Here is a 23,521-nt window from a genome sequence, read left to right on the forward strand (position 1 = left end):
GTCCGATTATTGGCCAGAAGCATTGCAAGAAATGCTCAAGAGGCCAATGATTTACCTGTGTAAAAGTGACAGAGATCAGCCTGGGAAAATGCCTGATCCTCAGCTGATCGTCTATTTAGAGCATGACTTTAATTAAGGGTTCTAGCTCGATATTTAGTTTGGTTTGGGGCCTGAAGCTGTTTAGTAGTCTTTCTTTTGAGTAACTTTGGAGGACTAAATTAATTTTGAGGCAAGGTCTTAATTAAGTTTAAGGTTCAATTGTAATGCATTTTTAGGCCTGAGTTTTGAATTAAAGGGATGGTCTAGGACAAGAAAATACATCTGCTTGAAAAAGAAAAAAAGGACCACCCCTGTCCTTACATTGTTTATGGAGTTCCAACTTGAAGGGAATCTATCGGCTACCGGGCCCTATCTGAGCCCTCCTCTTCATAAATAATCAATGCTGCCCACCCTTTTGATCATTCAGCTGTCAACCAGTGTCTCTGATTGCAGATCAGTCCTCTGTAGGCAATTTATGTCTGAAAGAAAGGAGCTGTGGTCTAGGGGTAACTCACCTGTAACTGTAACTCACCTGTAACTCACCTGTCTGCAGACCTGCCTGCAGTTCATTCTTTGGTGTATTTTTTAAGGCTAATTTCACACAGTGGAAATAGCCTTATTTTCACATTTTGGTCTTTATTTTTCAACCAAAACCAGGAGTGGATTGAAAACACAGAAAGGCTATGTTCACACACTGTTGAGTTGATGGCTGTGATTAAATGGGAAATAATGGCCAGTATTTCAAAATAAAGGCAAATATTTACCATCCACTTAATTTTAACAGGGATTTTAACCAAAGAATAAACTGCTGGTGGTTTGTAGAAAGGAGAGTAACCCCTAGACCACAGCTCTAACACACTGTGGCTCACAAGTTTAACTAAGTGTTTCTTTCAGACATAAACTACAGAGGACTGATCTGCAATTAGAGACACTGGCTAAAAGCTAAGCAAGCAGGAGGCCGGCCAGCATTGATTATTCATGAAGAAGAGGGAGGAGTGGTAAGGTGTGCTAGAGTGTGGCACAAACAACTCCTCTTTGACTCTTAATTACAGTAGGAGACCTGAGATTGTGCATAATCCACTCCACTGACAAATTACCAAAAGGTACCATGCTCACTATGGAGACTGCCAGCTAGAGCACACTATCAGCACCTCAGGTACGGCCCAGGTGCTGACAGATTCCCTTTAAATCGATTCACTTTATTGGAACTAAGCTGCAATACATACACAAAATGAGGATGATTTTTCTCTACTTTTTTCTGTGTTTCTTATACTCCTAGTCAACCCCTCAAAATTTCTTTTTAGGTCTTAGCTGATAACTGGGGAAAGAGGCATCTTTCTCTCATAAAATATATTACAAACCTTGTTACTTACATTTGTTCTTTTTTTTTTTTATAAAGAATTTAAAAAATGCATAGGGTCCCCCCTATTCTCATTACCAGCCAGGTTAAAAACCAAGCAACAGCAGCCTAGAAACACCAGGGTGGGAAGGGCTATTTGTTATGGCCCTTCCCAGCCTTAATATTACCAGCCTGCTGCCGCCCAGTCCAGGAGCGCCAATTTTGACGTTTGGGACCACTGGCACCCGGCTCTTCCCAGCACCCCTGGTGGCATTGGGTACTGGGGTAATAATGGGGAGATAGTGTTAGCCCATTTAATACCGGCCCTGACTTAGTAATGGATTCTGTCTATTAGACTTCTTTCAATTACTAAGTCTATATAGTAAAGAAATAAAGACAAGACACAAGTGAAAAATATTTTTTATTCAAATGAAAACACCCCCAAACCACTTGTTGACCATTTTATTACCAAAAAAATCCCAACAACCACTGGTCATCGCCGTAGTCCATCGAATCCACCGAATCTGCCGTAATCCACAGAATACCGATATCTGAAAAACAAAAAGGGAGAAACACACAAAAAACACACAAACAGGAGCACAACACCCATCATTGTGAGCGGTGTTGTGCATCTCACAGTATGCAGCATCTTTACAGATCACTGCTTACAGTGTGGCACCCAAGGGGTTAAAGGAGGATGCATTGGATCCCCCTTAACCCCTTGGGTGCTATACTGAACAATCTGGCCCCCAGGGGGTTAAGTAAGGGTCCCCAATTAACCCCTTGGGGGCCAGACTGACGTCAGACTGCACCCATACCAGCAAGGAAGGGGTTAAGTGACCCCCCTTTCTTGCTGGTATGGGTGCAGTGTCGGGGAGGGAGGGGAGAGCTTTCTACTCACCCTCCGATGTCTTGATGTCTTCTCTTTGCCGGTCCCCGGAACACTGAGCTCAGTGTGACGGGGACTGGCTCTTTATATGTCTGCTCAGCCAATCAGCTGGGCGGACATATAAATCGAAATAATTCTTCTAATGTTGCTATTGTGATAAAAAAAAAATAGCATCATTAGAAGAAACATTTGCTGTTTTAATTAAACTAAATTATTAATTATTACATTGAGCTGTATTACCGACAATAGGAATTGCCGGCAATAATACAGCTTCCTGTAATAGTTAATGTTAATTAATAAAGCACATTTTCATTCTAATAAAGCTATTTTCATTGTCCAATAGCATAATTAAAACAAATACATACTTTTGCAATTAAATATACTGTAAATCTATATATATATATATATATATATATATATACATACACACACATATATTTATATTTTTTTTTTTTTATTAACAGTATATTTATATGCAAAAGCATTGATTCGTTTTAATTAAGCTATTGTTCAACGAAAATAACTGTTTTAAAACAAAACTGTCAGGACTGGTAGACACGAACAGGACAAGACAGTGGGCCCTAGGTCTGCACCCACCCCCACTGTCCCTACCTACTTGCCTCGATCGGCCCTAGGTGGCCGTGGACAACCACAAAGACGTTCCCTGTACTGTATACGTGGAACACAAAACCGAGACAGACAAAGACAATATGGGATAACAACCAGGCCAAGTCAAAACCAACGGGCAGCGCAGCACAAAATCAAAAGGCAATAGGATAGTCAAAGGTCAGGCGGGAGGTCAGATAACACGGCGAAAGCAGTCAGTGGGAGTAGGAAGGGGTTAACAGGAATAGACACTGGGGAGCTGGGACCAGGGAGTTAACCTAATAGCCAGTGATCAGTAAATGACCGCTGGCTCTTTAAATACCAGACCAGGAGCCCAGACCAGGATGTGATTGGTCCGGACTCCTGAGTGCTGACAACAGACAGCTGCAGTGCTGCAGAATGAGTGACAGCGACGTCTGTCACTCACTCTGAGCACTGATGCCGTCCAGCTGAGCACAACACCGCTCAGACGGGCGGCCGTACGTCATTGGAGCCCGCAGCGCTCCTGGTAACCAGGGACGCGTCGGGTCTCCGTGACTTCACGCGGCCCTCCGACTGACAAGGACGACGCTGGAGCGCGGTCAAGTAAGTTCCTGACAAAAACTTTGTTTTAATAATTAAATATTAACTATCACAGGAATCGGCATTATAGCCGGCAATTGCTAATTGCCGGTAATACTGTGCCCTGTAATACTGCTTCCCTGCTTTCCCAGGGAGCATAAACTTTATTAAAACAGCTAAAAAATTGTTTAGCTGTTTTAGTAAAGTTAATTTAGATTCGAATATTCAATCACATATTCGATCGAACTCGAATCTTTCGAATAGTGTAGTATTCGATCGAATACTATGCGCTCATCTCTATTCATCTATCACAGCGTTTTGCGATTTTCTTGACACCCATAGACTTTTCAGGTGCATATGAGTGATCTTTTGCAGAATACAAAATTAAGTCTGCCACCTGAAATTTTTCACAGTTTATTTATGGCCCAAATGTTACAACCATGACAGATAAGCAACCTCCAAGTAGGCAGCACTGAAAACTTGTTTCCCACAGACCAGCTGAGGCTTTTCATCACTGCTTGACTCCGAGGAGACAGAAAAGCATTATGTAAACTGGCTTAGGAGAAACCAGTCCCTAAAACTAATTATGTTTGCCAACTAAAACAATATCTGTTACAAAAAGAAGGTAATCATCATGCTTTTGTTTGCATGTCACGTCACGTTTAGACAGTGTTACATGATATTGTTTTAGACAAAGCTGGAATTTGATAAAAAAAAAAAAAAAGTATGAAGTTCACATTAAAGCCAGGATTAGCAAATTTAGTTTTTCCTTTCTATCTGAAAATTCTTTGAATGCTTTCTTTTAGTTGAGTCATGCGACCTCCTGGTGACTCCCCTGAAAAATGTATCTGTTTCTGTACACACAGTGGGGTCAACATCTCAGAACCTCCTATAAGATCAACCTGCATAGAATGTTCCACAAAAACATTCTAAGGGGGTTTGAGAATGAAAAATAGTAGGCTTACCTGTCTCCGCTTCTCCGGTGCCATCTTTTGTGTCTTGGGACAGCGCACCGGACAGCGTCATGGTTAGTTATTGTCCCGAGCAGGCTGTGACTCTAAAGAGTGACAGCCTGCTCAGCCAATCACTGACTGAGTGATTGAGATGGGACAGTGCCACAGCCAGTGATTGGCTGAGCGGGCTGTCACTCTTGTGTCTCGAGAAATGAAGTTGATCCCGTGGGCTCTAGCAGCCCATAGTAATTGAGCATTGATCCCATGGATCAATGCAGTACGTATGTATTGCATTGATCTCTATGAGAGATCAGTACAGTTATAATGGAAGTCCCCCAGGAGGACTTCTAGTTTCAGTGTGGAAAAAAAGTTCTTTCTTCAATATAAAATCCCATCCTATAATAAAAGTTTAAATCAGCCCCGTTTTCCATTTTATTAACAATAACTAAACATTTTTTCAATTTCTGCGTGCGGAATCATACAACCTATTAAATTATAGAATTCCTGATCTCAGACGGTAAGCGGCATAAGCGTTAAAAAAAAGGCCAAAGTGGAAAATTGCTGACTTTTAGTCACATCAAATCCGTAAAAATTATAATAAAAAGTGACCAAAAAGTTGCACATATGCAAGCAAGCTACCGATAGAAAGTAAAGATCATTTCGCGAAAAATACCACCTCAAATATCCACATAAAACCAAAAAATAAAAGCATTTTAAGGATGGTAATAAAGCAATTTTAAACACATTTAGTTTTCTTTAAAAAGGTTTTTATTTTAAGTAGCCAAATAAAATCTTTCAAGTGGATTTTTACACTTGTGTGCATTCAATAAGGAGATTTTTATGGGACTGAGTGCCTCTCATGAACCTTTTTTGGTTGGATTGATCATTGCAGCCTAACAAGCTCTTAGGCGGGGAGTGCACCTCCCAAGTAGACATGACCAGAACAGGTATGCATGGGGATTTTTATACAGCATAATTGTTTGGTTTGATGCAAAGAATTCTTATTTTTATGACATAAATAAAATAAAAGTTGCATATTATTGTAATTGTACTGACTTGACGAACATAGATAACATGCAAATATATAAATATATTTTTGTTTGTTTCGCAGCATAAAATTAAGTCTGTCATTCCAAAATATAATTGGTGTTGCAAAAAAAATAAGGACTCGTATAAGTCTGTTGGTCAAAAAATGCAAACGCTATGGCCTTTAAGGGCCAGTTCACACTGAGTAAATGGCATAATTCCGCGGCGGACCTCTCCGTCATGGAATCCCACCATGCTCAGTGCTGCTGTAAGTGAATGAGAGGGCGCACTTGTCCGCTCCCTCTCCTCTCCGCTCAAAGAAGTAACATCAGACGAGCGTGCGCTCTCTCATTTACTTACATCAGCACACATCAGTGTGAACTGGCTCTTAAGGAGGGAAAAAACTAACATGCAAAAATGAAAATTCTCCTTGTCATTAAAGGGTTAATAAAAAAAGATTGTGTGTGAACATGGCCTTACAGTATATTCTCAAGTAGCAAAAAAAAAAAAAAAAGTCAAACTTTTTTTGTGCATAGAAAATGAACAGAGGATCACAGCACATTTCATTTGGAAGAGTTAATGAATCTTATCCACAAGCAACATTTCTACTCAGAAATAGACCAGGGGTATGGATAACTAAATTCACAGCATGTCGGTTTCTGGCCAGAAAATGATTTATCGTTTTCCTTTGAAATTTATTTAAGAAAAAGAAATCTGCAAGTACATCCTGTTGTTTTAGATTTTTAATCCAGGAAACAGGTATAGGCTATGTTCACACTACGTAAGTTTCCGGCCGTATCGCGTTCCGTGAATAAGCGGCCGGAGACTTACGTAGTTTGCGTACAATGGAAAGTATACGATGTACGGCTGCACAGTTCACACTACGTACGAACTTACGCCCGGATCGTATGCAGCAGCGTAAAAAATTAACCAGACCATTGTTTGCGGACGAAAATGCCGTAACTTACGCCTGTAGCGTTACATGCGGTCCCGTACGTAGTGGTGATTTCTTCATTTTTGCAGCTTTTTGTGCCGATCCAAAAGGTTCTGTGGGTTGTCCGGGGCTAGGCGAAGATTTCCAAGTAAAAGACCGCTGTCAGATCGCTACGTAGGGCGCTCAGGAAGCGTAAGTAGACTTCGGGCGTAAGTTCGCGGTCCGTATGTAGCCGGCCGCAAGTAGCGGAAATCTCCGGCCGGAGTTTACCGCGTATATGTCCGGTCGCAAAAATATGCGGCCGGACATATACGCAGTATGAACATAGCCATGAAGTGTAACTGCCTAACAAGGCAGAGGTAACAGAGTTAATATACACAATACCAGGCATGACTGTGGGCATTAAAGGATTAACACACAACACTGCAGGATCTTGCCTGAAAATAAGTGCTGTAGACTCAGTTGTAGCACCTAATTCACGAAAAATTACTCCTCACCCCAGAAAATCAACTGTAAGGTTTGGGCCATAATCTACTGCACATTGCCTGTAATTAACAGCATCCACAAGTTGGATTGGAAGAAGTGAGAGTGCTTTATGTGTTGGTGGGGGCCTAGGCTGTGTACCTCCAGATGATCTGTAATGTCCATTCAAGGAAGATGCTTTTTTTTATTATTTCAGCCTCAGGGATTATTGCAACCGTCTGCTTGTCTTTCTGCTCCTAGCACCTTGCATAGCCTGGTGCGTCAGTAACCTCTTCTTTCTTCACATGCCATCTGTAGTAGTGTACTGTGGAAATAATCAGTCCAGTGCGTTTTCACCATCTCTAAGCCATGGCTTAGAGAGAAGAATGCGATGTGTTATGCTGTGAAGTACAGGGGAATATAATTATAGCTACAATTACTGGAACCGCATGCTCTAGGGGCAGTGTAAGAAGTCAACAAGACCTCGAGCCCCAGGGATCAGAGAAACACAAGACAATGATGAGGCCCATAAATCAAATTTATTCTGTCTGGTTAGACCCTAGTTTAGAAAAAAATGAGAATTTATGTTTTATAATGTTTAAGGCTATGTTCACACTACATAAAAGTACGGCCGTTGTGGCCATCGGCTACAACGGCCATACTTTGTATGGGGTGGAACACTGCCTATTCTTGTATGGGATCCCGGCCGGAGCGTTTACACATCGTATACACTCCGGCCGGGATCCCATGCAGTGCCGCAAAGAACTGACAATTCAGTGAATTGCGGCGGCAGAAAGACCTGTCAATTTACACAGTGAAGTGAGTGGCTCCGGCCCCTTGCTTCATTGTGTGCTGTGTGAAGTTCTGATGCCGGGTCACGGAACGGCTGGTCTCTTACGTAGTGGGAAAATAACCTAATACTGTATATATGTATTGTACTTTGCACTGTATTTAAAAAAAAATCTTTTTTTGTTTCTTTTTCTGTAGACCTGGAGATAGAATAACTATATTGGATGATTCAAATGAAGATTGGTGGAAGGTAAAGTTCATAGGATGCTAATAGGATTTAATATGCTTTGTGTAATGACTAGAGATGAGTGAATTTCGAGAAATGTTGCTGGCTTATCCTGGGGATAGGTAAAATAATGGACTGAGGATTGATGGTAAGGCAGAGTTGAAGCTTTTGTTCCAAAAGATCAGATGGTGTTTTCTATTGGGGAAGGGGGGGACCTTTGAGAATGTTGTTAGCCAGTTTTTTTTATTTCCTCCAATAAAGTTAATAGAAAGAGCATTAGTGATTACTAGAGATGAGTAAATCTCAAGAATGCTCGCGTTCGTCCGAAGCCGGATCTGCAACATTTGATGACACTTTGGCATGCTCGAGATTCACTCATCTCTAGTAATGACTGTGTCTTTTTCTATTAACTAAAGTGGGGGGGGGGGGGAATAAAAATTGTCTAATAACATTCTCAAAGGTTGAATCCCTAATGGGAAACACCATTTGATCTTTTGGAACAAAAGCTTTAAGTATCTTTTGGACAACTGGCTTCAACCCACCCTCCTCCCATGAAGTTGTGGGCCAAATGAAATACCATCGTTGTATGGACCAACTAGATTCAGAACAACACAAGGAAAAGATCCTTCTTTGCTAAATATAAATATTTTATATGCGCTTTTCTTGACCCTGCAAAAAGTGCCCAGGTGGAGACACCGTTTCACCATACATAATGGTATATGAAGGCAGATTTAGGTGGATCTCTGGGGGAAGTGCATATCCCATGAGGGGTGTATTATCTCAGGCTAGATGAATCTCTTACTTTCCTCCTCTGTTCCATTCCCTTGCTGTTAGCAGTGTAGTCCTTGGTCCAAAGCACCATTAGGAGCACTGCCCCACTCCTTCTAATAATAATGAATGAAGCAGGCCGGCTTGTATGATGGGGGTGGGGCAGTGCTCCCAATGGTGCTCCAGACCAAAGATTACACTGCTAACCGCTCCAAGGAGGAAGGAAAGAGACAGACAGACAGACAGACAGTTAGATTAAGAGCAAGGTTTATGTCGTTTAGGTTTCTAAACTATTTAGAAATCTCTAAAGGCTTTACTAGCTGACAGCCTAAACAACGCTATCAACATTGTCTGTACTACTCTGTGAATTCCTTGTCATTGTGTTTTATACAACAGTTGGATAGGTTTTTGTGGGAAAGCCAGACAATTTTGCTGTTAGATAGATTTATTTATTCCACCAATGTATATACACTCAGTCACAGATCTTTTGTTATCAGTTGCAGAAAACCTGCAGCAGATTCACAATGTGTAAATGTACCCTGAGTATAATATTTCCAAAAATGAATCAAGCGCATTACTCACATAATACTTTAGAAGAGGCAATTGGAGGGAAATATGTCACATTGTAATTATGTAAATCTTCTTTTCTCATAATTTACAAGATGTTTCTTCACAGGGTAAAATCGAGGACAGGATTGGATTTTTTCCTGCTAATTTTGTACAAAAAATCCAAAGCAATGAGAGACTTTTTCGTTGTACTAGAACATTCATTGGGTGCAAAGAACAGGGACAGATATCACTTAAGGAAAATCAGGTAAATGCCTTATGTCTGTGTGTTTACAGTCTTATCTTCATTATAGTGAAGATGTGTCACAAATTGTGGCGTAAAATGCTGTTCATAGCAGCATGTATTAAATATATTATGGTAATATATTATGTATATTATGTTTTTACAACTACCATGAAGTTTTGACCACAGTCCACACAGAGTAGGTAGACTGGGGTAGGAATGGGATATGCCATCCATAAAGTAACTCTTTCATTGACCATACAAAAGTGGGCAAATATTAGTGGCCCATCCTAAAAAGGCCAGTCCACCACCACTGCACCCCCCACCCCTACCCTCATCAAAATATCCTTATCATTAAATGATGGTTTAAAAATAATTTGTCAACTATACTGTATGTGCTGTGCAGAGCTGAAGGTCCTGGCTGATAGGTGTTGGGAGGATAACATAAGCCATATCTTTTTGTTAGCAGAGGAAGCATCAAACCACCAGTGCTGAGTTGCAGTATGCCTCTCCTCTCCGCCTCGCATCATTGATGCACTGGGTTCAGCTTCCAGCCCTCTATGTCAATCTGTAAAAGCAGGGCCAGAGGGGAAGGGAGGAGGCAAGCTGCTGCAACTTAGCACCACCAGTTTAATTCTTCTGAAGATATGACTATTTTATCCCGCTAGCACCTATCTGCCAAGATATGGTTAATACATGTGAGGAGTAATACAGTGGCACTTTACAGCAAAACCATATTTTGGAGTAGAATTCCCCCAATAATTCTTGTGGACCTGTACTATTGATTGTTGAAGATGATAAACCCCATTAAGGTCTAAAGTGGTAAAAATTTTAATAGTAGCACTGACCTGTGCAAACATAAATGTCTATTTCTCACCTATTCCCGCCCTTAGTTTCCACATCTAACATAACATAAACAACAACTAGCAAATACAATACAGATATTGGATATTGAATGGTGCCTATGGCACAATCTGCACATGTGTCCATCCTGCTATTAGGGCATTACCACTACCAATTACATTGTAAACTAGATGAGACATATCAATCTCAATAAACATAGTTTTCATCTGCATTTTGTTAAAATTTTAATCTGATTTATGTTAAAATGCAAGAACATATTTTAAACTACTGTTTAATTGTTTAAACTAAGTATATTATTTCAAATTCCAGAAATGGAACAATACATTGCCTGTTGATATAAATCATGATAGGTGGCTGCTGTTTTTTCCATTACCTCATGTCATATTAAACATCACCATGGCTACTTGATGAAAAGTGTTAATTTAGCACTGAGTGTGTAAAAGGAGAATCCACATGATATCATTTCAACAAAGAATGAGCTTATTTAACTTTTATTGCAGTTACCTCTTGTGTCCAATGTCAACAATATTAAGTTAATAAATATGACTTTTCTATAGATGTTGTGGGTATAGTTGTGACAGACAGATCTTGTTAAAAGGCGTCTGTCAGCACTCCTGATGTGTTTGCTGAAGCATTTGGCTATTACTCTGTTATTCCTACTGGAAATGTATGAACAATTTGGTAACTGGTTTCCATTAACCTTGGCAATAGGGTGTCTCCCAATCTTTTCAGTCCTTAATGGACAGAGCCTGTTTGTGTGAGCAACTTAGTGATAAAGAGAATTGTAATGCTAAGGCAGCAGGATATTACTAAACACCGGCGTGTGAGTAAATTCTCCCCATAGTATATATATTATATATATTATATATATACTGTATATATACACACATGAACAATATTGTTGGTACCCCTGGTTTATTGAAAGAAAAACCTGACAAAAGTAATAATAAATAAATAAAAATACTATGAAAATGAACAAATGAAAGTCAGATATTGCTTTTCAACTATGCATCAACAGAATAAAAAATTATGATGGTATCCTCAGTTTAATATTTTGTTGCACAAATTTTTGAGGAAATCACTGCAATTAAACAATTCCTGTAACGGTCAATGAGACTTCTGCACCTCTCGGCAGGTATGTGGACCCACTCCTCAAGAGCAAACTGCTCCAGTTGTCTGGTGTGTGTGAAGGGTGCCTTTTCCAGACAACATGTTTCAGTTCTTTCTGAAGATGCTCAATAGGATTTAGGTCAGGGCTCATCGAAGACCACTTCAGAATCGCCCAATTCTTGGGTTTTTTTAGTTGTACGTTTGGGTCATTATCCTGTTGCAAGACCCATCCATAACCTGCAACTGATACCAAGATTTCTGACACTGAGCAGCACATTTCTCTCCAGCATCCCTTGATAATCTTGAGATTTTATTGTGAGCTTATGTGCTTTGCCAGAAAGTTCCATTTATATCTTATCTGTCCATAGGACAAACAACGACGGATGGTGCAATCTGACACTGATGTTCCTTGAGCATGAAGTTCTCCTTTTATCTCTTTAGAAGTTTTTCTAGGCTCTTTTGTTACCATTCTTTTTATCCGTCTCCGTCATCAGTTTTCCTCCTGCGGCCACGTCCAGGGAGGTTGGCTACAGTCCCATGGGTCATTCATAATTAAAATGTGCAACTGTAGTCAAAGGAACATCAAACTGCTTGCAGATGGTCTTATAACCTTTAAATTTAACCTGCTGGTCTATAATTTTCTTTCTAATCTCCTGAGACTACTTTTCCCTTCGGTTCCTCTGATCCATGTTGAGTGTGGTACATAACCATGTTAGCAAACAGCACAGTGAGCAGCTGTAGCCCCATATACAGGCACTAGATTGTAGACACTTTTGATACTAATAAGTGGACATTTTTAGGGGTACCATCATTTCTGTCCAGGCCGATTTCATGAGTTTTATTTCATTTTATTTTTATTCTGTTGACACATGGTTGAAAAGCAATGTCTGACTTTTATTTGTTCATTTTCATAGTATGTTTATTTATTATTACTTTTGTCAGATTCAAGTTATTTCTGAGCCCATTGTCAGTTTTTCTCTCATTAAACGAGGGGTACCAACAATTTTGTCCATATGTTGTGTGTGTGTATATATATATATATATATATATATATATATATATATATATACTATAGCTATATATCAATCAATCAAAAGACTGCTTTTAGAGCAGAGTAGTTGTCAGTAACCTAGACAACAAGCTGTCCACAATGAGAGGGAATCAAAAGAGCAAGACAAGTTAAATAAATGAATGAATTTGCAAAAAAGTTTAAGTATATTAGTTTAGATAAAAAATATATATCCTTTTAACCCCTTCCCAATCTTCACCATACATGTAAAGCACTGTTGGGAAGTACTAGCAGTGATGGCTGCTGAGTCTGAGTCTCAAGAGCTTAGTTCACTTCACCTGTAAAAGGTGTGCACTTTATAATACAGCTGACACCCTGCTGCATGGACAGTCCAAGACAACGTCTTTGATGGCATTTATCTGATTTTACCACTATCCTGTATTTTACGCATTTACTGAATGACAATGAAGGCTAAGATGTGACTGCTCTATTGTATTGCACAAGAAACCATCATCCCTGAAATATATGAGAAACTATTAAAAATGCAAGGAATGTTTTGTTGGTGACTATATTCTTATGTGTCAATTTTTACTTTCAGATCTGTACCAGTTCTGAAAAGGAGAACAATGGATTTCTTAAAGTCATCAGTGGGAAGAAAAGAGGATTTGTACCCATTGATGTTTTGGAAAATATCTGATTCTAGGATTTGTCCGTTGCCATTACTCAAGCTTCCTAGGAATAGGTGTGTGAACCATGTGGTGTTATCAGATGCAGAGAGGCTCACACAAACCAATATGAAATGAATACACAGTTGTAAGAGGACTGAAACAGAAGACTTGGACTGTTAGAGCAAGAATAGATACAATTACTGACTGCATACAGGAATTTCAGATTTCTCGGTCTGGAAAAAGTTAAAAAAAAAAAAAAAGAAGAAAAAAAAAGAAAGAAAATGCTGCAACAGTGATCATGAACATTAGTAATGAAGCTATAGCCTCTGTCTATGTCTTAAAAAAACTTCTCAAGTCAGTGTTTGCGTTTTTTTAAGATCAGGGTTCAAGAGGTATGTCATTGCCTTTACTGGGACAAACTTGTTTCCGTAGCCCACCCTTTTTGTAATATTGGAGCAATTACTTTAGCTCCCTATAAACAGTACAGTAGACTCTAAGCTCTATAGGGCAGAAATTGTGCCTGCATCATTTCTTGTTCAGTGATGTGTTATTTTCTGTTACACAAAGCTGTGTTTTATATTTCAAAAGGGTTTCAGAAATCTTAGGATTAATTTAGTTATTTCTACCACTTTCACAACGATGCATTTACTATTCAGCTGTTCATCCTATTTTGGTTTTCAGTAATTAATTTATTGAATAAAAGTAAAGTATTACTTTTAATTAAAAATATTAAGAAAACATTAGTGATAATGTTTCACTTCGATTGCTTGAAAAATAGCTATATTATAAACGTGGATACGTTTAAGAATTCTCTTTATTTTCTTATGTTATATGAGTTCATTATACAGAGGTCCCTCAACATACAATATTAATTGGTTTCAGGACTACCACTGTATGCTGAAAACCTTTCAAGATAATTCCTTGGAAAACTGTTAATTGGTTCTAAAAAAAAAATAAAAAAAAAATGTCACCCCAAAACATGCAGCAATTAAGCCATTGAAAAAGCAAAAAAAAAAAAAAAAAAGGGGGGGGGGGAATGTCCATTTGTGCATAAAAAAATACAGTTTTTTAATGCCTGAAACTATTTGCCCTTTTTTTACTGTAAATGGGCTAAAATCATAAAATGTATTGTGAGCAAAACAGCCCATTGAACTATTTTGTTTACTTTGATATTGAGTTTACTAGTTTTTAAAATGATTGTTGGTTTGGGGCTTTTTTTTTTGGCCTTTGTTCACTCACATAAAGCAGACCTTTGAACCAAACGAACAAAAATACATTGTGAAAACATGATCTAACAAGGAAGAACTGTATATCCCAACCAGTCTAAAAGATCTGCAGCTGTCAGGCTATGGTGGAAATTTTTGGTTTTCTAACCCAGGGGTAATGAGGTTTGTATTGAATGTGTGATGTGAGCCATACTGCACATCACCTATATAAGACAGGGTCTGCATTCTATGTCTGGCTTTCCCACAGCAACCAGTGAGAGCACAGCTTTCATATTTTAAAAGCAACCAACCCCCATATTTTTGTATACAAAGGTAAACATCCTTCCTAATAAACCGCCATCCACTAGAGGCATGGATCTGACATACTGAAGCGGGTGGCATCATAAACAAATGCTGTATTCAACTTGGCATCTAAGAGACCATTGTTGAATCAAGTATATGTCAGGGCCATCATATGTCAGGGGACCACTGTATCTTATTTAAAGCACTGCTTAGTTATTTGTTCTCTTTTTAAAATTTGAATTTTAAATTTCTTTTGCATTTATAAAATTTTGATTGAAAAAGTTTTTCCATCCTTAAATCAATTAGCAAAAATTTTGGTATATTGGTTTATGTAAGAGGTTGCTATCGAGCTATCTTTGATGTCAGAAAGTTACATTATATATATATATATATATATATATATATATATACACACACTACCGTTCAAAAGTTTGGGGTCACATTGAAATGTCCTTATTTTTGAAGGAAAAGCACTGTACTTTTCAATGAAGATAACTTTAAACTAGTCCTAACTTTAAACAAATACACTCTATACATTGCTAATGTGGTAAATGACTATTCTAGCTGCAAATGTCTGGTTTTTGGTGCAATATCTACATAGGTGTATAGAGGCCGATTTCCAGCAACTATCACTCCAGTGTTCTAATGGTACAATGTGTTTGCTCATTGGCTCAGAAGGCTAATTGATGATTAGAAAACCCTTGTGCAATCATGTTCACACATCTGAAAACAGTCTAGATCGTTACAGAAGCTACAAAACTGACCTTCCTTTGAGCAGATTGTGTTTCTGGAGCATCACATTTGTGGGGTCAATTAAACGCTCAAAATGCCCAGAAAAAGAGAACTTTCATCTGAAACTCGACAGTCTATTCTTGTTCTTAGAAATGAAAGCTATTCCATGCGAGTAATTGCTAAGAAATTGATTTCCTACAACGGTGTGTACTACTCCCTTCAGAGGACAGCACAAACAGGCTCTAACCAGATTAGAAAAAAAAGTGGGAGGCCGCGTTGCACAACTAAGCAAGAAGATAAGCACATTAGAGTCTCTAGTTTGAGAAACAGACGCCTCACAGGTCCCCAACTGGCATCTTCATTAAATAGTAGCCGCAAAACACCTGTGTCTACATCTACAGTGAAGAGGCGGCTGCGGGATTTTGGGCTTCAGGGCAGAGTGGCAAAGAAAAAGCTATATCTGAGACTGGCCAATAAAAGAAAAAGATTAAGATGGGCAAAAGAACACAGACATTGGTCAGAGGAAGACTGGAAAAAAGTGTTGTGGATGGATGAATCCAAGTTTGAGGTGTTTGGATCACAAAGAAGAACGTTTGTGAGAGGCAGAACAAATGAAAAGATGCTGGAAGAATGCCTGACGCCATCTGTTAGCATGGTGGAGGTAATGTGATGGTCTGGGGTTGCTTTGGTGCTGGTAAGGTGGGAGATTTGTACAGGGTAAAAGGGATTCTGAATAAGGAAGGCTTTCACTCAATTTTGCAACACCATGCCATACCCAGTGGACAGCGCTTGATTGGAGCCAATTTCATCCTACAACAGGACAATGACCCTAAACACACCTCCAAATTGTGCAAGAACTATTTACAGCAGAAGCGGGCAGCTGGTATTCTATCGGTAATGGAGTGGCCAGCGCAGTCACCAGATCTGAACCCCATTGAGCTGTTGTGGGAGCAGCTTGACCGTATGGTACACCAGAAGTGCCCATCCAACCAATCCAACTTGTGGGAGCTGCTTCTAGAAGCATGGGGTGCAATTTCTCCAGCGTACCTCAACAGATTAATAGCTAGAATGCCAAAGGTGTGCAATGCTGTAATTGCTGCAAAAGGTGGATTCTTTGATGAAATCAAAGTTTGATGTAAAAACAATGTTCTTTCAAATACAAATCATTATTTTTAACCTTGTCAATGTCTTGACTCTATTTTCTATTCATTTCACAACGTATGGTGGTGAATAAGTGTGACTTTTCATGGAAAACACACAATTGTTTGGGTGACCCCAAACTTTTGAATGGTAGTGTATATACTGTATTATATTTACTGTTCAAAAATCTTTAAGTACTTATCAGCTGCTTTATGTCCTCCAGGAAGTGGTGTATTCTTTTTAGTCTGACATGGTGCTCTCTTCTTTCATCTTTGTCCATGACAGGAATTGTTCAGAGCTGGAGCAAATGCCCACAGAAAATCACTCCTGCTCTGGACAATTCCTGACATGGACAGAGATGGCAACAGAGAGCAGTGTGTCAGACTGGAAAGAAAACAAACTGGAAAGTACTTGAAGGCTTGAGATTTTAAAATAGAAGTAATTTACAAGTCTGTATAACTTTGACACCAGTTGGTTTGAAAAAAATATTTTTTTCCAGATTACCCTTTAAACTTATTAACTCTCCAGTATAAATTCAAGGGAAGATACTGCACTAAATAACATTGTACTGTTTTTCTAAATCACTAAATCATTCAGTTAAAATTAACATCAGAAAGTAAGGAACTTTTTTACCACTTTAACACTATGTTCACATGACTTTTTTTTTTTTTTTTATATGACGCCTGTCAGTATTGAGTTCCAAATGATGCCAGTTATTTCGCTTTTTGGGCGCCCATCGTTACAATGATGGCTGTTGGTACATTTCTCTAGTTCAGCCCCTTTGGGGTGTGTTTCCTTTTTTAAAGATCCATTGAATTTAAAAGATGGTGAAAAAAATGTATGGGAACAATAGAGAAGAGCGAGTACTAAAATGCTCGATACTCGAGACAAATATTTCCCGATGCTTGGGTGCTCGTTTCGAGTAACGAACCCCATTAAAGTCAATGGGAAACTCGAGTATTACTGCAGGGGACCAAAGCTCTGCACAGGGAAGGTTGCATGAAAACCTGGACACCTCAGAAAATGATGGAAACAACATGGAAATAAACAGGAAACAGCAGGGGTAGCAGGCACAGTGAGGATAGGTATAGCCGAACTACAGCTCCCAACCAGCCTAGAGAATGTCAGCAACAGGACAAATTGACTACTGACAGCAGTGTTGGGGGTAGTCGTATAGAGTGTGTGGGTAACTGGTGTTTTGGCACCCGTTGCACAGGACACTGCACAGTGAGGATAGGCCAGCCAAGGTAATGTCAACAACAGGACAAATGGACTACTGACAGCTGGTAAAAGTAGCAAAAAATATATGTTTTAAAAATTTTAAGCCTTTAGGACTTTTGAGTTCTTCGTGTCAGATTCCTGCCTAACCGCACACTAATTCTCTGCCTAACACTCTCCCTGTAAGACAGCAGCTCTCTACCTACTGTATGCTCATCCAGCCTGCGTCTGAAATGAGCATCGCAGGATCGGATTCATATATGCCCAGGTCATCTGATCTGGCCAGCCAATCACTGCTATCAACATGTAGGGTTCCCACGTGATTCTAAGAGGTCCCAAAGACTCTCCTGCATGATGATTGGCTGAAAAAAAGCCGCCAAACATGCAGAAAGAGGAAGTTGCCATTTTCTCGAGCGTCGCAAGATGCTCATCCGAGTAACGAGCACCATCGAGTACCCTAATACTTGAACGAGTACCAAGCGTGGAGGAGCATGCTCGATCATCACTAGTGAATAACTAAAAAAATATTTAGATGTTTTCAAAAAAGTCAGTGAATAATTGTAATAAAAATTAATTTGACATCCCTTATTTAATACAGTACGTGTATTGGGATGCTCTCATTCTATTGACTTAAATTAAAATACGGTAATAATGGATATTATTTTTTTTTTAAACTGACGTTTTTTTTTACTTAGTGTGAAAATACTGAATTTTTTTTATAGGAAAATGCTCTGCTAATAATGGTTTATGGATATATTATTATAAGGGGATCATATAAAAAAATAGGGAGTTGACCTGCTCACCTGTGACCAGCACTCTTTGTAGGTCAGAAAATCTTCATATAAAAATGGTACACACCCTGAAACATCAAAGGAGGAAAATCATCCCATGAAATTAACCATGCTTCTTTTCCATTTCATGGAAAGATTTTTCTATTGTTATGTTACAGGGACAAAAGTTTTGACTCTACAGGATGTCACTGCTAAGACCCCAACCGATCAGGATTAAGAGCCAGGTGAAGCATGCAATAGTGCAATTCATTCCCTGGCAGGCAAGCAATCCTTAAGCAGTGTCTAGGCAGGTTCATTATAAGTCTATAGAGCTGCCTGAATGGACTGTTATGCTTTAGCCTTTGTTTAATTGGAAACTGACACCATGGACATGCATATATCCATGCTGCCAGTTACCAGTTATCTATTTTACACCATAGCATAGCTTATAGCGCTGTCTGTGATCTGGCATTTTTGTAAAGAATTGACTTTATTTTGCTGCAACAGTGTCAAAGAGGCAGGTTCCTCACACAGTCTGCACCCGCCCCGATCTCTGGCCGCCACTCTGGCCATCTCCAGGGCACCCCTGCCTTCTCTAACAATGAATGACAGCTGGCTCATCTTTGGAAACATTTGACATGTCCCTGTGACATATAAAAATTAAGATTACTCCATCAGATGCTTTGGTTCTCACTGCTCAATCTTATTTTTCTGATGTTTTGAGGTTCTAGAATACTGGAAGTTGGATTAAAGGAATTTACGGCGTAATAGGTTGCAGAACATGACATCAATGGCAAAAACCGTTACTGTATTAAAACAAGAGTAAATGGATTCTCTAAAACAGTGAAAACTGCTTTTCTTACACGGGCTATGCCATTATTTTGTCATATATCTTTTCATCATTTGGCTGTAGAATAGAATAGTATTTGTCCTTTGTTATTTATATGTAATCCCACCTCTATTTAACTATTGTAAACTTGACATATTTATTGGATGTATGTTCTGTATGTTTCTTTCACATCTTTAAGTCTTTATGTTTTGTATCATTATACCAAAAAGACAGATTATTTCTCTTTTGCTTTCCTGTTCATGCCTTTTATATGTCTCTACCACAATACCAGCCTGTATTGCTTATATTTTGCAGACTTATTTTTATCTCTTTACTCTGGAAATGTAACATATCTAATGAATAGATATGGTTGTTTTAACAATATAGAATAAAGAGTGTATTTCACTAAAAGGTTTCGATACAATGTGATCCATGTACGGTACAACGGGGAGCTAGCGGGACATATGGTACATTATTATAAAAATGGAGATACATACTGTTTTGATAGGCAGCGAAACTCAAGCCTCCAATGCAAACATGTATCAATCCAGTAAAAGCAACACTCCAAAGTGTGCACTATATAAACGTATTAGTCACTTTACCATGTTTATTCTTTAATATACTTCCTTTGCAATTGAGATATTTTCTTTTGGTATAACTTAATTTTATTTCCCTATAGTAAAGACAGACATCAGCGTTTTATATAAACACACAAATTCATGGAAATGATATTATGTTAAGAGTGCCTGAGGGAGCAAAAGCAGCTTTTAGAAACCAGGCAAATTTACATTCTGTGTGCCATAGATGGATGATGTTTAATTAAAGAGGTATCGCTCCATTTTTACATTGAGTGGCAGCACTAAAGGTTGTAGGTCACGTTCTTCCGCTATTTACAAAAATTGGGAGGCAATGTGGGGGTCTTCTTCCTTTCCCTGCTCTGGCCTTCCCAGCCTCCAGGTAAATCCTCCCTCCTCCTCCCTGATCCCTAGTCTTCTGCAGTTCCATATATCATAGTACATAGCAAGCTGTACAATTCCATTCACAATCCTTTGGGATTGATTTGACCCTAATTGAGCTTAAATTATCATTTCTGAGAAGACAGGAGGGGCTGTAGACCGTGCCATTGAAAACTCTGCCTGATCGAGATGACTGTGAGCAGCATTTTGCAGCTTATTATGTATTGTGTTTAGAGATGAGCGAACCAAAGTTCCTAAACTTAGATTCTGTCCTGCACTGCACGGTATTGGAGAAAAGACTCTGTATTATTTTCTCCACCACAAAAAGGAAACATACAGTAAATAGCTTTTGCTGGTTAAGTTAAACAGAGACTCTAAGGTTTCTTACACCTACACCTGCATTACAGATATGTTCTATTTAAAAAGTGTTTTGTTGAATGGTACATACCACTCCTGGCCACCGTGCTTTACTGGCTCCCCTGGGTTGCCACAAATTTTGGCCCTGAAGACTCACTGCAGTTGGATAGTATATGCTCTATACCATAAATTATAGAGAAAATGAGAAGCCCCATCAGAGTATAGTGCAGATCATGGTAAGAAATCCCCCTCTGGAAAGAGCATGTTATGTCTTATAGTAATCAGATTCCACTTTTCCATTGTAGGAAAAACCTGGACCAGAACCCGAACAGTAACAGATTGACAATGATGACCTTGTATATCCTGAATGATGGAACATATTATGGACTATGAACTATTTTTGTTTGTACTATAGAAAAAATAAAACAGTAAAAAAAGACGGTAATTCTAATTGTAATGTCACTGTTAGAGGATTAAAAGGGTTTGCTATAAGCTTTCTTCCCACATAACTTATTTGCATTGCAATTTTTTTGCCCTAAAAAAAAGCCTGCTCATGAGAAATGTAGGCAGCATTAGAAAATCCCTTCAGTGGGAAAATATGAATCAATGTGTCTAAAATCCCACGCCTTCCACATCAGTTAAAACACAAAGCATAAGACATACACATAAACCTCTGCATTATTCTCAAATAATAGCCTATGCTGCACAATATATACAATATGGTACAGTAATTGTTTAAAGGGAACCTGTCACCTTGTCACCCGGGTCAGAACCTGCACTACCACCCTCCCCCCTCCTTCAACAAAGCCCCCAATACTTACCCCTTGCTACCAGTCCCACGCATATTTCTTATGAACATCGGATTCATCTCTTCTCATTTGCATATTGAGCACGCAGGTGAGCGGGCAGCGATTTTTCCATGTCGGGACCTGCCTGTCAAGTGGTTGGGTGGGTTCTTCCCCAAGTGGCAGGTTTTAATGCACTTATGTTATAAATTACTGCTGATATATAGTAAGCAGAGCCATTCATGATCAACAAAGGATTATGTGTAGGTGCACTGGCAGCTACAATCTGGTAACCATTTACATATGCATAAAAGCCTCTATAGTGTTTTGTGGTTTTGTTATTTTCCACTCATTAGCTATGAAATAGGGCTTTACCTCAAACTGTGGCTAAATTAAACAACTTAGAGTAGCATTCAGGAGGAGTGATATCAGTGTTCACAGCACAGAGTACGGAAACGGTTCTCCAGAGAGGCCGAACCAAGGAGTGATATCAGTGTTCACAGCACAGAGTACGGAAACGGTTCTCCATGGAGGCCGAACCAAGGAGTGATATCAGTGTTCACAGCACAGAGTACGGAAACGGTTCTCCAGAGAGGCCAAACCAAGGAGTGATATCAGTGTTCACAGCACAGAGTACGGAAACGGTTCTCCAGAGAGGCCGAACCAAGGAGTGATATCAGTGTTCACAGCACAGAGTACGGAAACGGTTCTCCAGAGAGGCCGAACCAAGGAGTGATATCAGTGTTCACAGCACAGAGTACGGAAACGGTTCTCCATGGAGGCCGAACCAAGGAGTGATATCAGTGTTCCGGGCGACGTTTAGGTCCATCTCCCCACCGAGAAGTGAGTAGAATTATATGCAATATATCTCATGCTTTAGAGTCGGTATTAAGAAAAAGAGATCGCTCCACATTTCCTGGCTTTTTTTTTTTGCTTTTTTTCCTCTACATAACCATACCGGAGAGTAGTTGTTAATAAGAGGTTTTAACCCTTTGAATCACTTATCAGGTGTCATCTTTAATGACAGAAAAAAACATACATGTTAACTAAAGTGTATAGTAAAGACTGTAAAACTAGAGAGTAATTTATTCAGCGCTGTGAACATCATAACAAAAATTCCTGTTCTGGTAACATTGCCTCCAAAAAAGCCAATTAAAATGATAAAAAATCAAATATACCACAGGAATGGTACCAGTAAAACAGCTCACCCTATAAGGTTTACGTTTTTTTTTTGTTCCTTATCTTCTATTGAGTTTACTGTGCAACAGTAGTAAAACATAAACAAAACTATATAAATTGGGGATCACAGTAATTCTACCGACCTGCAGAATAACATTTCAATGTCATTTTATTACACAATGCCGAAGAGGCTCATTCAAAAGTAGTATTTGCACATAGCAAATAATGTTCATTAGAGTCTCTGTATAAAATAGTAACTAAACATCTTCCTTTGTTTATAAAAGACACCAGAAGTAATCACTGTAGTATCGTGTTTTTAACACACTAAACCCCAGCAAAACTACCCCACCCCCCCTCAATAACAATAGGTAGTATTCTTGCAACATACATGGTACATGGTGTATAATGACCAGGCACTTTTTTCAAAATGTTACATCATGTAGCCAACATGGCACAACTTAAATACTTGGCCCAACTAGGCATACATAACAAACAATAGCTGCCTAAAGGCTGCACCGCTGGCTTCTATGTCCTGGTGTCAGGCTCAGGCCCTCGGGCGTGACAACCATGCCTTGACATTGATGCAAAGGATCTTTCTTGTCACACTCATCCAACTTCGTGAGGTCAGAGGAAGGCTCTGGTAGCAGGACGATTAGACAAAGGTAGACATGGGGAAGTTAAAGTTAGAGCAGTTGAGGATCAGCCTCTAAAGATTCTTTCAGGCTGTTCAAGCCAGCATAACGGCTCAGTAGGGCTGCTGCATGCTCAGGAAAGGTGGACAGCCTCAATGGGTCTGCTGCATGCTCAGGAAAGGTGGAAAGCCTTAGTGAAATTGCTGCCCACTCAGGAAAGCCAGATGGTCAAAGTAGGACTGCTGCACACTCAGGAAAGCTGTATGGCCTCAGAGGAACTGCTGCATGCTCAGGCAAGCCGGATGGCCTTAGTGGGACTGATGCACCCTGGTTTCATGGGGTGCCACTTACATTAGTGTCCATGCTTCATGTTGACTGCCAG

At 39.3% G+C, this 23,521-nt stretch overlaps 1 protein-coding gene across 2 annotated transcripts in view; it reads left to right on the top strand.

Annotated features, from left to right (window-relative positions):
• The window catches only part of STAC (SH3 and cysteine rich domain), a 187,754-nt gene extending 166,823 nt beyond the window's left edge, over positions 1-20,931 (top strand). Inside the window, exons 9-12 of one of the 2 annotated variants that reach the window (XM_069958472.1) lie at positions 7,797-7,848; positions 9,269-9,406; positions 12,964-13,107; positions 20,849-20,931. In XM_069958472.1, the coding sequence (XP_069814573.1) occupies positions 7,797-7,848; positions 9,269-9,406; positions 12,964-13,062 (289 nt within the window). In that variant the 3' untranslated portion in view covers positions 13,063-13,107; positions 20,849-20,931. Of the gene's footprint in view, positions 1-7,796; positions 7,849-9,268; positions 9,407-12,963; positions 19,562-20,848 lie in introns of those variants that run through there. The other variant, XM_069958471.1, reaches the window with a different exon arrangement.
• Positions 20,932-23,521: the final 2,590 nt, after the last annotated feature.

The sequence above is a fragment of the Dendropsophus ebraccatus genome, chromosome 2 (genome assembly GCF_027789765.1).
Source record: "Dendropsophus ebraccatus isolate aDenEbr1 chromosome 2, aDenEbr1.pat, whole genome shotgun sequence".
Taxonomy (NCBI): domain Eukaryota; kingdom Metazoa; phylum Chordata; class Amphibia; order Anura; family Hylidae; genus Dendropsophus; species Dendropsophus ebraccatus.